The 15684-nt window shown below is 53.8% G+C and overlaps 2 protein-coding genes across 3 annotated transcripts in view; one reads left to right on the top strand and one right to left on the bottom strand.

Annotated features, from left to right (window-relative positions):
• FAM110A (family with sequence similarity 110 member A) overlaps positions 1–6214 on the bottom strand; it is a 138142-nt gene extending 131928 nt beyond the window's left edge. The window contains exon 1 of one of the 2 annotated variants that reach the window (XM_086701888.1): positions 6084–6214. The gene's annotated coding sequence lies outside the window, so the exon portion shown is untranslated. Of the gene's footprint in view, positions 1–5465; positions 5976–6083 lie in introns of those variants that run through there. The other variant, XM_086701887.1, reaches the window with a different exon arrangement.
• Positions 6215–6317: 103 nt separating this feature from the next.
• On the top strand, positions 6318–12638 carry SRXN1 (sulfiredoxin 1). The gene is made up of 2 exons (XM_086701891.1): positions 6318–6563; positions 10460–12638. Exons 1-2 carry the CDS (start codon positions 6342–6344, stop codon positions 10661–10663), a joined length of 426 nt encoding a protein of 141 aa, XP_086558017.1. The 5' UTR covers positions 6318–6341; the 3' UTR covers positions 10664–12638.
• The last annotated feature ends 3046 nt before the right edge of the window (positions 12639–15684 follow it).

Genomic DNA, 15684 nt, shown 5'->3' on the forward strand with positions numbered 1-15684 from the left:
CCCAGCTGCATTGTCACTTCCTCAGGGGCCACATGCTCTTCATTTAGAGCACTTACCATCAGTACACTTTTCTGTTAATCAGTGTGATTATTTGGTCATTATCTGTCTCCTCCACCAGACTATAAACTTCACGAGACTGAGAATGAAGTGTCTTTTTTGCTCATCATAAAATCCCCTAGGTCTAGCACAATGCCTAGCCGATAGCAGACGAACGACCAGTAATTATTTTTTAATGAACTACATACATTTAAGTCATAATCAATAATGGCAGCTTATGCTTTAAAAAAAAAAAAAAAGTCTCTGTCCCTCATTGCCATGGCTGATTGGTTCAAATGTGGGCATCTGGCTAGAATTTGGAAATTTCCTCTCTCTGCCTCTCTGAGTCATAAGACCTGCTAGCTACTTACCATTATCCCTTCTCGCTTTCCTTAGTAAGAGAACTCCAGTTTTAGCTGAGCACATTGCCACGCTGAATGCAGACTACATATCCCAGCTGCCCTTGCAGCCAGGGGTGGCCGTGAGACCACGTTCTGACCAAGCACGTGCAAGGGAACGTATTATACGGAAGTTCCGAGACAGCCCCCCAAAAAGGAGGGGGTCATGACCTTTTGCCTTTCCACTTCTCTACCTCCTTCCAGGCTGACCCTTGAACATCAATCTTAATCCAGAAGGGCAATCTGAGAACAAAAGCCCTACTCTAAAAAGATGGAGTGGACAGATAGAAAAGGTCTGTGCCCCTAGTGACCATGGGGCCACCAACCCAGCCCCAGATTTCCTATTTCTAGACTCTTTTCCATGAAAGGTTACACTTTTAGTGTTTTAAACCTCTCTCGTCTAAGCCTTCTCTTATCAAAAGGTGGAGGTAGGGGCGCCTGGGTGGCGCAGTCGGTTAAGCGTCCGACTTCAGCCAGGTCACGATCTCGCGGTCAGTGAGTTTGAGCCCCGCGTCGGGCTCTGGGCTGATGGCTCGGAGCCTGGAGCCTGTTTCCGATTCTGTGTCTCCCTCTCTCTCTGCCCCTCCCCCGTTCATGCTCTGTCTCTCTCTGTCCCAAAAATAAATAAAAAACGTTGAAAAAAAAATTAAAAAAAAAAAAAAAAAAAAGGTGGAGGTAATCCCTCTGTCAAGCGAGAGACAGAGAAGACATCTCCGAACCCACTTTTCCCTGAGGCCCAGCTTCACCCCACAGTCAAGGGAGCCAAGTGTCCCCATTTCCATTAAGCTAATTCACACTGGCTTTCGTCACTTGCAAACAAGAATCTTGGCTAACACACTGAGACTAGTCTGGAAGTGCAAAAGCACGGAGAGACCTTCAAGATCTATTATTAATTTAAAATGTAATCAAACAGCTCATATTTATTGAGCACTTACAGTGTGTTGGGCACTGTTCTAAGGACTTTGCCCACGTCCTCTCTCTTCATTCTTCCAACAGCCTTACAAATTAGGTGACATCATTATGGCCATTTTGCAGGTTAGGAAACTGAGGCACAGACAGGTGACTGACTGGCCCAAGGTCACACATCTAGTAAGAGATGTGTAATTTTAACCCAGGCAACAGGAAGAACTATTGGGGATGACCTATGAAATTGGCCCTTTGCCCTAGTTTTGTGCCCCTCCCCCCACCAGTAGCAGAGCCTGAGATTCAAGTGCAGGCACTATCTTTGGGAGGTGATCCTAGGAACCCGGGGTGGGGGGGGGGGGTGGGGGGCGGGCAAGAGGAATAAGACAGAGAGTGTGTTAGTGAGGTCACTGCTACAACAACAGGGCTGGGTACTGCTGGTGTCTGCAAAGGGTCTGGAAAGTTCCAAATGGTCTGGAACACCTCTCACAATGTGCCCACCCGTGACAATGGAAGGCTGGCTTTTGCCCCCCCAGCTCCTGTCCCCAGCAGTGAACACCCTAACATCTCTGGCATGTGCTGGTGAATGAGCAAAGCTCCCGCAGGGATGGAACATGTAGACGACACAGGGAGCGTGGGCTGGGAAGCTGGCAGTGCTGGGTAAGTCCCGGCTTGCACAGAGCTTCCCCCCCCACAACTTCAGCTGAAATCCAAGGTGGGCCAAGAGCCCCTGACACTGACACTCAGGCCTTCACTTCCTCCCTTCCTCAGCAACAAACCTCACATCTGTCCAGACATCCACCCATCCCTGAGCCCCTCTGAGTGGCTCAAAGGAGGCACACCTCAGGGGTGTGGCTGACTGGTCTCCTCTGCGCCAGTCACAGTCACCCCAGTGGGTGACAGGCTCCAGCACCCATGCTTAAGCAGCTCCCACATGGCATGTCTCTGGGGAACATTATTAATGCTGACTCAAGCCAGCCGAACCAGACCCAAGAGAAAGGCTTTGACCCCATCATCGCTGGGGGAGGTTTCTCTCTCCTCTGGACGTGAACTGCTATGGACTGAGTGTGCGTCCCCCCGCCCCCCGAAATTCATATGTGGAAGCCTGATCTTCAGTGCGATGGCATGTGGAGGTGGGGTTTGGGGGCAGGCAGAGCCCTCATGAATGTGATGTGTGCCCTTGAGGGCAGAGGCTCAGAGAGCTCCCTCACCCAGAACACAGCAAGAAGACAGCAGTCTGTGAACTGGGAAGGGGCTCACCCCTCCTTGATCCCAGACTTCCAGCTCCCAGCACGGTGGGAAATGAGCATTTATTGTTGTAGCCACCCAGTCTACGGTATTTTGGAATAATAGCTAAGTGAGAGTTGAGCTAAGACATAAATGAAGAAGGAGCCTGTCCCCATGGGCACCAGCAGTCATTTTGTGACTATGAGAAGCGGTGTACCTGTGAAACTGTCCCAAGCCCCCAAGGAGATGCCCCGCAGGCACCGAAGCTGCAGGAGACAGAGGCCAACTTCCTGCCTAAGAGAAGAACAGGAAACTCAAGCGTTGCTACGAAGGACAAAGAGAAGACGGAGAGGAAAACAAGAGAGAGACAATGAGACCAAAGCAACATGGCAGGATCCTGTACATAGAAATGGACAAGCGCATTTCGGGGGGGGGGGGGGGGCGGGAATCTAAAATGTAATGTTCCTCTTATGGCACCAAAATCCTTTCATCTTCCCAAACATTCAGGAAAGTCCTCTGCACACCCAAACGCCTGGTGTATGAGACCAGAAATGGCAGAAATTTCACATCTTCAGGCCACCTTCAACCAGGGAGGGACAGGAGTCAGTGAGTATATACTCAGCCCCCTGTCCCGCAGAGGGACAGTTCTGATGCACGATGCAGGACACTTCTTCAGAGAGTCCCTAGCAGGAGTGAGCCCTAGTTGCCCACCCAGTTAACCCGCTCATCAGCATATACCCTTTATTGGCATTTCTCCCTTCCCCACTACTTCCTGGCATCACCTCCTACAGTAGATGTGTGTTCCAAAGATGGCCACAACAACACCTCCCACCCACAAGCTCTTTTAGAACCTTCCTATTCCTTCCATCAAGAGACAGTCTCTGTCCCCTTCCCTTCCCTTGAGCCGGGGTAGAGGGAGGACACTTGTGACAGCTCCTGCAAATAGAACACTGCAGGAAGAATGCTATATGACTTCCAAGACTAGATTGGAAAAGGCCATGAAGTTTCTGCCAGGTTCTCTTAGGACACTCACTCTTAGAAGCCAGCTATGAGGAAGCCCAGGCCCCATGGAGAGGCGCCATGGAGGTGTTCCGGCTGACAGGCAATACCACCCAACAGATGTGTAAATGAAGTGGCCTCCAGATGATTCCAGCCGGAGCCATCAAGTCACTCCCTGCTGTTGCGTCATCTGGCTGATGGCCCAGACGTTGCAGAGAAGAGACAAGCAGCCCCCACCATGCCCCGTCTGAGTACTTGACCCACAGAATCTGCGAGCATAGCCAAGTGGTGATTTTATGCCACTGAATTTTGGAGCGGTTTGTTCTGCAATGGTAGTAACTAGAATATTTCCCAAATAGACTACCTGCGCCCAGGCCTTGTCCCAGCGTCTACTTTTGGGAGAATCCAAAATGAAACACAAAGGTACTGTGTAGAGGCCAGCTCTCCAACTTCCGCCAATGAAGCTACGCCAATCGTGGCCATTGGGCATGGGCATGCGATACAACTCTTGCCAAAACGTTAGGGGGAAAAGGCCCCTGGGCAGGGAAGACCAGTAAGGAATGGTTAGCAAAGCTTTCTTCATAAAAGAAGCAACGAGGGACGTCCTAAGTTCTACCTTTGTTGTGTCGTGATGTGAGGGCTTCCAGCTACAGGAGCCTTCTGAGGACCGCAAGGGGCAAGTCAAGGATTAAAACCTAGGACACAGAGGACGAAAACCGAAGAACCTGCTGCCCACAGTGGCCACACGGGGCCGATGCAGCGGACGCTTAGGTGAATTCTCACAATCCACACTCGTGACAGCTTTGCGCGACGGGCCCTTCACGAGTTCAGGCCCGTCAGGAACCAGCCCGGGCGGCAGCCTCCCCTCCCCACAGGGCGCACCGTCTCTGGTTTTCTCCAGGCAAGAGGGTGACTCTGCATTTCCCCCGTGCAGAGGCCAACCAGGGGGAGGAGGAGGAAAATCAAACCAGATAGGCCCGTCTGTCGGTCGCCAGGTCTGAGACCCGCCCCGCCTCCTTGCTTGAGCTCAGGCTGCAGCTGCGGCTGTGGAATGTCCTTCCTGCCTGCCTTTTCTTCGGCACTTTGTATGCGCCAAGTACCTTTCGAAACACTTAGTGTGTTACTCTCGTCTACTCTCCTGGCGAGCCAGAGAGGAAACTGAGGCAAGCGAAGGGGAGCTACCCTCCCCCACACGTCACGCCACACAGTTTACCAGGTGGCAGAGCCGCGATTCAAATGCGCCCTCAGAGCCTGCACCCTAAACTGTCACCTTCTCCTTCCCTCTCCCTCTCCAAGACCAAGCCCTTTTCCAGTCGGAATGCCTCGGCCGCAGGGACCCTTTCCTGATGCTCTCAGTCAAATATGGCCTCCCCTTCAGCACTCTGGGTGTTCACGATCGAACCAGTCACTTTCCTTGGTTACTGCTGTGTAAACACTGACTTACCCCCCCCCCCCACTGGCCTCCGTTGGCCATTATCTCTAAGTGTTCCCACCATCTCCTCACAACCATTTTAAAAGAAGAGAACGCTGAGACTCAGAGAGGTTAAGCAACTTGCCTGAGACCACACAGCTAGGTAGTGACCAAATGGGGATCCAAACCCAAGCATATCTGGGCCAAAGTCCTAAGGTTGCCACAGACGGCTGATCAACACCTGGAATTTAAACCAGGAGCCTCTGCCTACCTCCCCCTGGCCTCGGAAAACACTGGGTGCTGAACCCGGGCCAGAGGGGAGAGAGGACTTCGAAGGGGAGAGAGTGGGGCTGGCACTCAGCATATCTGGACCCAGGCCATCACCACCACCCCCTGCAGCCTCGTGTCCACATCCGGAAACAGGTGTCGGTGGCCCTGTAAGTGGCCCCGGGGCTGCAGGCTCCGATGACTTTCGTTTCCAGCTGCCCTACCTTGGAAAAGCAGTGCAATAATTCTGGCCCCAACGCCTACATCGTAGTGGTGCAGCGAGGATACGATGAGACAGTCCGCGTGTCTGGGGCAGTGCCCACACATTGTCAGCAGCATTCCAGAAGGCTCCTCGTGACACTTACTTTGGCTGCACAGAGGCAGCCAGCAGTGAAGCACAAAATGCAATCCGGAGGGGCAGCCTGGAGCTGAACCCGGGCTCGGCCACGTTAACTGGCTCCACGACCTCGGGCAAATCAGTTAAAGCTCGCTGCGCCTCAGTCTACTTATCTGTAGAAGGGGGATAATGGCCACACCTATCTGGCGGGGTTGTTTGGAGGTTTAAATAAGTTAATACACACGCAAAGCGTGCAGAAAGAGTGTCTGCCGGCGCCAGCTTTCGTCCTTTGGCTCCTGTCGGTATTAGTATCACCTCCCTGGCCATCCCGGCAAAGGCTCCCACGGGGCCCGGGCAGCCGCGCACTGCGGCGTTTTGCCGACTCATCCTGGCTCCGCAGGTCCGGCCGCCCCCTCGTCCCCGCCCCCGCCCGCCACGAGCCTGAGTCACCCCGGCCGGTGCGTCAGCCGCGCCCCTCCCGCCGCCCCGCGACCTGCAGACTCACCCTGAGTCAGCCCGCCCGGGCGCTTCCACTCCGGGACGCGGCGGGGCGGAGGGGAGGCTGCGGGGCGCCCCCCGGCGGACAGCCCGAGGGCCGCGCGGGCCGCCGCGCGCCGGGAGCGGGGAGCGCGGGGCCGGACCACTGAGGGGCGGGGAGGCACGCTCTCGCCCCGGCGCCCGCCCCCGCCGCCCGCGCGAAGTGGTACGGCCCGGCCGGGGTTAAAGCCCGCGGGAGGCGGCGCGGCGGGCGGGCGGCGGCGCGATGGGGCTGCGAGCCGGAGGAGCGCTGGGCAGGGCGGGGGCCGGGGCCGGGGTCGGCCGGGGGGGCCCTGGGGGCCCCGGGCCGAGCGGCGGCGCGCAGGGAGGCAGCATCCACTCGGGCTGCATCGCCGCGGTGCACAACGTCCCTTTGCGCGTGCTTATCCGGCCACTGCCGTCCGTGCTGGACCCGGCTAAGGTGCAGAGCCTCGTGGACGCGATCCGGGTGAGGCCCCTGGGAGGCCGGCCGGCGGGAGGGTTCCGCAGGAGGGAGGTCGCCCCGGACGCGAGACGGGACCGGTTCCGGGCGCCGCCGGAGCTCAGCATTTGCTGTGTGACCTTGAGCAAGGGGCTGGGCCTCTCTGGGCCTCTGTTTCCTCACTTGGGCCGGCAGGAGATTGGACCAGATAACTAAAATAACGATCGCTGAGTCTATTTATAAAGATAGCACTTGCAGCCCCCGGGAGCTGTTTCTAGTGCTGTATCTAGTCAGGTGGAGACTGTTCCTGTTTTACGGACGAGGAAACTGAGGCACCGGAGGCTTTTTTTTTTTTTTTAAGTAACTTGTCCAAGGTCAAGCACTTTGAAAGTGGCACAGACTGGCCCCGATGCCCCGCAGCATAGCCACCACACTCGCTGGAGTGAAGCCGTGCCGTCACTTTTGGCTGTCACAGTCGGTGGCTCTGGACATGTCATGTCTGCTGGGTGGGACTTGTTTACACTGGAACTGGGAGAGGACAGGGGTCAGCCCCAGCACTGAGGGGTCAGCCCCAGCATTGAGGTGCTCAAGAATGGGGACACGATCCCCGCAGGAACTTTGGGGGAGGGAGGAAAGAGTTGTGTCAGGTTAGGCCTGCATGGCATAGGTCATCTTACCCCATCATACCCTTGCCAGGTGACCTGTGAGACCCCAAGGCCCCACCAGACACCTCCACAGCTCCTCACAATGGTGTTCAGACCTAGAGTTTGCACTACTGTTCCTTCTACCAGGAGCTGCTTCCCCCCAGATAGCCACAAAACCTGCTCCCTCTCTTGGTTCAGGCCTCAGCACCCCCTTCTCCGCCCTGGCTAACAGAGCCCTGGCTTTCAAGTTCTCCCCTTATAAACCGAAGTATTTCTCCATAACGCACTTCTGTGCACCTATTTCTGTGCACAAACTTACACATTTGTTTGTGTTTTGTCGTCTGCCTTCCCCACCTCATGCACAGAAGCAGGGGCTTTGTCATATCTTGGCTGTTTCCTCACCACTAGCATGGTGCCTGGCCGTTCGCGAAGGATCTAGCCATGTACGTGCTCTCCCACCCTGGGGCCTTTGCACGGGCTTTGATCCCTGCCAGAACTCGTCCATCTCTACTGTTTCTAATTCCTTCTTGCTCTCTAGGTCCCAATGTTCAGTGTCTTCCCCGATGCCCCCTCCTGTGGGCCCCCAGACACCTGCGTGCCCACCAGCATAGCTCTGATCCCACTGGGTTTTTATGGCCTGTTTAGACACCTGGCTTCCATGCTAGAAGCATATGCTCTGTGAGGGCAAGAACCAAGCCTGTCTTTGCTAACCACATGTATTCCTTTTCTTTGGCAACTGTAACACATTACCAGGAACTTAGTGGCTTAAAACAATACTAACCACATGTATTCCTTTTCTATGGCAACTGTAACACATTACCAGGAACTTAGTGGCTTAAAACAATACAAATGTATTATTTCATAGTTCTGTAGTTTAAAAGTCCAAAATGGGGGGAGGGAGGGCGCTCCTGGGTGGCTCAGTTGGTTAAGCGGCTGGTTGGTTTGGGCTCAGGTCATGACCTCCTGGTTTGTGAGCTTGAGCTCCACGTCGGGCTCCACCCTGACAGTGTGGAGCCTGCTTGGAATCTTCTTTCACTCTCCCTCTGTCTCTGCTCCTCTCCCATTCTCTCTCTCTCTCTCTCTGTCTCTCTCTCTCTCTCCCCCCTCCAAATAAATAAATAAACTTAAAAAATAATAAAAAATATATAAAAGTCCAAAATGGGTCTCGCTGGGCTAAAATCAAGGTGTCGGCAAGGCTGTATTCCTTCTGGAGGCTCTCGGGGAAAATCCCTCTCCTTGCCTTTCCCAGCTTCTAGAGGCCACCCACATCCTTTGGCTCATGGCTTCTTTCCACCATCTTCAAAGCCAGCACCATCAGACCTCCTCTTTTGCCTTTCTCTTCTACTCTCAAGGACACCAGTGATTACATTCGGCCCATCTGGATAACCCAGAATAATCACTCCATCTCAGGATCCTTAGCTGCATTCCATGCGTAAAGCCCCTTTTGCCTTGTAAGGTAACATGTTCACGGGCTCCAGGAATTAGGACATGGACGTCTCAGGGGACTGTGATGCTGCTCACCTACCATCATGCCCCCAGCACCTTGCCCACCCAGAACACTGCCCCTCATTAGTGCCCCACTGCCAGGCAGACTGTGCTCTGTGCCTCACATGCATCAGCTCTGTGACTGTTCATCTGCAGCCCTATAGAGGGCCCACTCCCATTTTACAGATGAGGAATGATGCTCCAAGAGGCAAGGCTACTTGCTCTGGGTCCGCTAGCTGCTCAGGGGAGGCTCTGAAATTCAAACTCAGGCTTTTTGGGGTTCCAGAGTCCCAACCTGTAACCCTTGGGCATTACTGCTTACGAATCATTTGTGGAATAAATGTATCAATAAATCTGTCAAATAAGCATGAAAAAAAAGAGAACCCATGGGCACTGTCTAATGTGGTCTCCCCACTGTGCCCAGTCCTTCGACCCCACCCCAGGCTCTCCCTACTCAAAGGACCACCTGCTCTGCACTGGCTGCTCGGGGCCCTAACAGAAAGTCAACTAAGGTTCTCTTCTTTCTCTTCTCCTTACATCACCCCGTGCATCTCAGATCTGCCCCCATGTCCCAAACCTGTCCTCCTTTCCCTGTCCAGCGTCTTTTGCTGGACACCTGCTAAGGCCTCACCTCGGTCTCGCCTGCTCTTGACTTTGCCCACCCCACCGAGCCTGCTCTCATGACAGCTTCCTAGAATGGTCATCAAATCATATCACCCTCCGCTGTTTAAAACACTCCAGGGCGGGGCGCCTGGGTGGCGCAGTCGGTTAAGCGTCCGACTTCAGCCAGGTCATGATCTCGCGGTCCGTGAGTTCGAGCCCCGCGTCGGGCTCTGGGCTGATGGCTCAGAGCCTAGAGCCTGTTTCCGATTCTGTGTCTCCCTCTCTCTCTGCCCCTCGCCTGTTCATGCTCTGTATCTCTCTGTCCCAAAAATAAATAAACGTTGAAAAAAAAAATTTAACATAAAACACTCCAGGGCCTACCCACTGCTCTTAGAAACAAACCTGCCCAGTCTGGCTCCTGCTGACCTTTCTGACCTGTTGTACCCTTGACCTCGTGTCCACTCTGATCACACTGGCCTCCTTGCCCGTGGCTCCAACGCGGTGAACTTGTTCTGGCTTTTTGCATTTGCTGTTCCCTCTAAGACGTCCCTATTTGATAGATGAGACAGCTGAGGCACAGACATTAGTTGTCCAAGATCACATAGCAGTTAAGTAGCAGAGCTGAGATTTGAGCCTGGGCCTAGGCAGTCGGGCCCTGATTCTAAACTATTGCACCTGTCTCTCTTCCCAAGCTGGCTCCTCTGTGTTCGATGTCTGCTCCCTTGTCACCTCAGAGAGGCCCCGTGGCCACCCACGACCTGTGTCACCGTCCTCCTAGCATTCATCACGCCAACACTCACTTTTCCCTTCCATCCGCCCCACGGGACTGGAACCCCATGAAGGCAGGGGCCGTGTCCGTCCCGTTCTGGCTGTACCTTATTCCCAGAGTCTAGAACAGGGCCCAACAGATCGTGTGTCTGTGGTATAACGATAAACACAAGTGTGTAACAACCTGGTCTCTAGCAGGGGGGAAAGCCCTGACTCGTGGCACCGGCTCGTTTCCCTGATATAAACCACCGTGGCTGATTTTCAAGCTATCGAGCTGGTGACAAGCAGCTCCCCAAATTGCCGAGTGTTTAACAGTTGGCTCTCACGAGCCAGCGTGAGCACCCTGTAGGAGCTCAACAGCGTCTCCTCTGCAAACCACCAAGTGCTGTGCCGTGTTCACTGACCCTGTACCCTCTTCTCCAGGAGGATCCCGACAGCGTCCCCCCTATCGACGTCCTCTGGATCAAAGGGGCCCAGGGTGGTGACTATTTCTACTCCTTTGGCGGCTGCCATCGCTACGCAGCCTACCGGCAGCTGCAGCGAGAGACCATCCCCGCCAAGCTCGTCCAGTCCACCCTCTCGGACCTCAGGGTGTACCTGGGCGCTTCCACGCCGGACTTACAATAGCAGCCACCGTGGCCCCTGCCAACCCTGCGAAGGTCCCAGAAGACACACTTGGCCTCCAGCGGGCTGGGCCATGCAGAAAGCGTACAGGGGTGCCTCTCCGTGCCTGAGGGGGAGGTCTGACTCTGAGCACCTGTTCCACTCGCTGCAAGGCCTTGGACTCCTTCCCGAACAGCGTGGGAGCCCCAGATCCCGCTCCTGTGAAAATGGGGTCCTATCTTTGACCTCGAGGTATTTTTGAGAGAATGGGATGGAAAAGAAGATGGGTTTGGAGAGCTACAGACTCCTGGCTCCAGAGTCCCAAGGACAAGGATCCTTCTGCATTTTTGTCTGTGTTATTTCCCAGTATGCGGGATACATTCAGCTGCAAGGAGAGGAAAGCCTAGGCTGCAGTGGTTTCAACAAAGAGAGGTTCGTCCACATAGCATGAATTCTGGAGACAGGCGGTATGGGTGCAGGACCCCAGAGAAGGTAGAGCTCACATCTCTGTGATTCCTTTTGGCCTCTCCCTTATTGCTTGTTACTTCATGGTCCAAGTTGGCAGCTGTACCTCCAGGAATCATGGCTGCGTTCGAAGAAGAAAGGTGCGGGGGAGGAGGAAGGGCCAAGCCCACTCTCAACTTCTATCATAAAGCCAAACCTTTTTCGGAGGCCTATTTCCTGTTCTGTCCCCCTGCATCTTTCCGTTAGGTCTCCTTGGCCCAAACCGGCTACCATTCCCACCCCTGGCTGCAAAGAAAGTTTAGATGGCAGGGAACAGAACTGTCGAAATGAGGAGTTGTGTATCAGTTAGTCTTTGCCGTGTAACGAACCATCCCCAAACTTGACAGCTAAAAGCACATCATTCATTTGCCTGTAGTTCTGTGGGTTTGCAGGTTAGGCTGGGCACATGTGGACAGTTCTGGTCTTGCCCAGGGTCACTCCTGAGGCTGCATGCAGTCAGCTGTTAACCTTGGATGGGGCTGGATGGTCTAAGATAGCCCTATCCACTTGTCGGGCATTTGGCAGGCTGTTGCCTGGTTGACTTAGTCCTCCCCAGGAGAGACTTGGTCTCTCCAGCAGGTCAGCTCAGGCTTATTTAGATGGCGTCAGAGTGCCAAGAGAGTGAGCGAAGCTAGAAGGCTTCTTGGGTTCTAGGCCCAGAATTGGTAAGACATCACTTCTGCAAAGTTCTTTTGGTCAGAGCAAATCATATGACTGGCCTGGATTCGAGGAGTGGCAAAACAGACTACACCTCTTACTGGGAGAAACTGCAAAGAATTGGTGGCATTTTTCATCAGTCACAAATGGCTGTGCATGGGCAAATAACTGTTTCTTTCTGTACAGGGCCTTGATCTGCCCAAGCCAGGGTTAATTACCAACACATTGCCCCGGCCCTTCAATCTAGGGGAAGAAGCAATGGGGCAGGGGTGGACCTCTCCCAGGGCTGGGCCTGCTCTAATAGGGGCATCCCAGGGTCTGAGATGGCTGTTGGAGGTAGGCCAGGCGGGACATTCCAAAGGGACTTCTGAAAATAAGAGTCCTGGGTGAAAGGAAGAGGGGCAGGAAGGGTGCAGAGTGAGGCAGGCTTTGCTGTCATCGCCCTTCTGGGGTGACCTGAGGTCACCAGGTGTGTTCCAGTCTCAGTTTCCCCAGCTCAGTAACAAAGATAACTGCTCTCCCACCCATTCTCTGTCCCAGGGAACGAAGACTGAGGTGACCAGTTGAAATTGAAAACGAATGTGGTCCTAAACGGAGTGTGACATCCTAGAACAAAAAAAGGACAGTGGTGGGAAAACTAGAGCTCTGACTAAGGTCTGGATTTTACTCACTAATAACCTGCCAATGTCAGTCTCTTAGTTTTGACAAATGTACATGGAAAATGGAAGATGATGGGGGAGGGGAGGCCGGGTACAGAGTATATAGGAACTCTTGGCTATCTTTGCAACTTTTATGTAAACCAAAAAACATTCCCAAACAAAAGCTTGTTTCATGAAAACGAGGGGGTATAGTCACTTTGGACCGCCGACTTAGGTTCTCCAACAGGTTTTCTAAAACACGGATCGCTGGGCCCCACCCCCGGAGTTTCTGACGTGGTAGGTCTGGAGTGGGACCAGCGGATTTGCTTTTCTAACAAATTCCCAGGTGCTGCTGCTGCTGCCATTCGGGGACCTCAGGCTGAGACCGCTGATCTAGACTGAGACAATTCTCTTCAAATATGGTGACACCCCCCGCCTCCACACACGTTGGGCTGGGTCCCGGAGCCCGTGTTACGGGATCAGCTTGTACCCCCATTCACTGGGCAAGCCCTTCCTTGGGGACTTTTTCCAAGCTGTCAAACGGACCGTCTACCCCTGAGATTTGTACCAAGGGTCAGGAAGCTGAGGGCACGTTTTGTAAACTGCCGTCATGAGGTGCCCCTGGCTCATGTGAGTAACCACCTCCTGACCCACTAGCGGGTCTAAGGTACCAAAACGGTTGCCCCTTCCTGAGAAGGCTCTCCCTTCCTGCAGATAGGACCCAAGCAGGCAGCTTGGTCTAGACATTGCTAGACGCTGCGAGGGCGGTGAGAAACCGACTTGGAACGGAATCGGGATTGTTCATTGTCCGAGAAGGGGAGCAGGGTTTGGAAACTGGCTGGTTGGTTGCTCTCCGTGGAGGCTGAGGGCTGCGTTTTTCTCCTGCGCCAGCAGGTGGCGCTGCTTTCTGGCCTGCCGGAGCAGGGCGGGGCCTCTATAGCCTCCGGAGCGAGGGCTGTGGGAAGAGGGTGGAGGGAGGGGCCGGGCTGTGAGGGCGGGACGTCAGCTGCCCAGAGTTTCAGGCTCTGTTTACCCCGTCCGCTCCTGCTCTGTGGTCTTTACACACACCGGGGCCTCTCCTCTAGTCTACACTGGGGGTGCTGAGCCACATGGTCTGAGGCTCAGCAAAGAAGGCACCTCCTGCAAGAAGCTTCCGGATCCTCCAGGCTGAGCCACATTCCTCTACTGGGCTCCCGGTCTAACGGTGGGTCCCCTCCCCAGACAAACCACCGCTCCCCAGGGACTTGCGTCCAGTGAACGTGTGTAGGAACCCCATCTGCCCCTCGCTGCCCGGAACCTACCCCTTTCACCATGGAAGATTTAAAATGGTTTTTAATTTCACAAGTTTTTGTGCCTATTTTTAAACATTAAGGTATTGGAATGCTAAATGATGAAAAATTAAAATATGAGAGGCAAGCGGAAGCCCACGCGAGTCCTATTTGTCTCCCCTCTTCTGGGACAGTTACCGTCACCAATTTAGCATATACCCTCTCCAGGCCTTTTTTTCTGACTTTGTGATAATGTGGTATGTAACGTGTAAGTAAAGCGTGCTTTTCTTTTTTTTTTTATTTTTTTTTATTTTTTTTTTTTAATTTTTTTTTTCAACGTTTATTTACTTTTGGGACAGAGAGAGACAGAGCATGAACGGGGGAGGGGCAGAGAGAGAGGGAGACACAGAATCGGAAACAGGCTCCGAGCCATCAGCCCAGAGCCTAACGCGGGGCTCGAACTCACGGACCGCGAGATCGTGACCTGGCTGAAGTCGGACGCTTAACCGACTGCGCCACCCAGGCGCCCCCGTGCTTTTCTGTTTTTACATCATTTTGCAGATGGCATTTCTCACCGCCCCCCCCCCCCCCCCCCCCCGCGCTGTGCCAGGCCATTCACCCCATTAATCGTCTTCGCTCTTCTCCAGAGCCTCCCTCAGAGGGGCCTCCCCTGACCATTCTGTCTAAAATAGTCCCCCTCCCCCACCATCCTATCACCTGACTCGGCTTTATTTTCTTTTTTTTTTTTAATTTTTTTTCAACGTTTTTTTATTTATTTTTGGGACAGAGAGAGACAGAGCATGAACGGGGGAGGGAGCAGAGAGAGAGGGAGACACAGAATCGGAAACAGGCTCCGAGCCATCAGCCCAGAGCCTAACGCGGGGCTCGAACTCACGGACCGCGAGATCGTGACCTGGCTGAAGTCGGACGCTTAACCGACTGCGCCACCCAGGCGCCCTGGCTTTTTTCTTTGTAGCATTTATCACACTCCCTGAAATGCTCTTCCGTGGCTGTTTGTATCTGTCTCACCTGCTAGAAAACATTCTCCAAGCAAGACTTGATCTGTCCTATCCCTGCAGACCCACTGCCCAAAACAGTGTCTGATGCGTGGTAAGTGTTCACCAAACGTTTGGCGGATGAATATATTCCGTTTAGGTCCAGCTCATTCTTTTAATTGCTGTCTGGCATATTCCACGGTCTGAATACACCATTTACCAGTCATGTTCCTGTGGATGGACGTTTGAGCTTTCCAGTTTTTTTTGCTGCTACGAACATCTCCCGCTGTCACTGTGCTCTCTCAACTGCCCCCCCCCCCCAGGGGAGGGACTGCCTAGCTGACACCTAGCTCAATTTCTAACTTCTAAGGTCCTAGCAGATTGCTCCCCGAAGTGGCCATTCCAAATGCCTTTTCCTCCAGCAGAGTTTGGGGGGGCTGCTTTCCTTCCCTGCACTCCAACCAGTGCTTCACCTTTTGTGGGTCGTAAAGAGTTGAGAATCCAAAAAAAAACAAAAAAAAAAAACAACAACAACAACAAAAAAAAACGAACAAACAAAACCCCATGAGCCCTTTCTCCAGAAACACTAATATTTTGGGCAATTTCTGGGGTTCCTTGGACTTGATGACCTCATCCCCCAGGGGACCCTGTACTGAATGTTTAGAAGTCTGATTGTCCCGTTGTGTGGATGGGAACACTAAGGCACACACAGATGGGGGTGTGAATGAATGAATACATGGGATGTCGTTTGGGGGGATAGAGAAAAGTGTTCAGACCCAATCTGCCTCCAGTCAGAAAAAGGGAGTGGGGGTGGGGAGGTTCCAGCCCTGCTCTACCCTGAGGACCAGAGGCTTTGGGGGATGGGCACCAGGGCTCCCTGGATTCGAGTCTAGGCAGCCCCACCTGTCAGCCCCGGACAAAAGGCAGGCCCCGTCTGGCATCCAGGGTCAAGGTGGGGAAACCGGGCAGAGGCCCTGACTCCG

This window comes from Puma concolor, chromosome A3, assembly GCF_028749965.1.
Source record: "Puma concolor isolate L17-30 chromosome A3, mPumCon1.1.hap2, whole genome shotgun sequence".
Taxonomy (NCBI): domain Eukaryota; kingdom Metazoa; phylum Chordata; class Mammalia; order Carnivora; family Felidae; genus Puma; species Puma concolor.

What these genes read in the sequence shown, in the direction of transcription:
- SRXN1 (XM_086701891.1), top strand. Translation starts at nt 6,342, where the DNA reads ATGGGGCTGCGAGCCGGAGGAGCGCTGGGCAGGGCGGGGGCCGGGGCC. An exon ending in GCCTCGTGGACGCGATCCGG is followed by an intron (nt 6,564 to 10,459) that starts GTGAGGCCCCTG and finishes CCTCTTCTCCAG; the next exon opens with GAGGATCCCGACAGCGTCCC.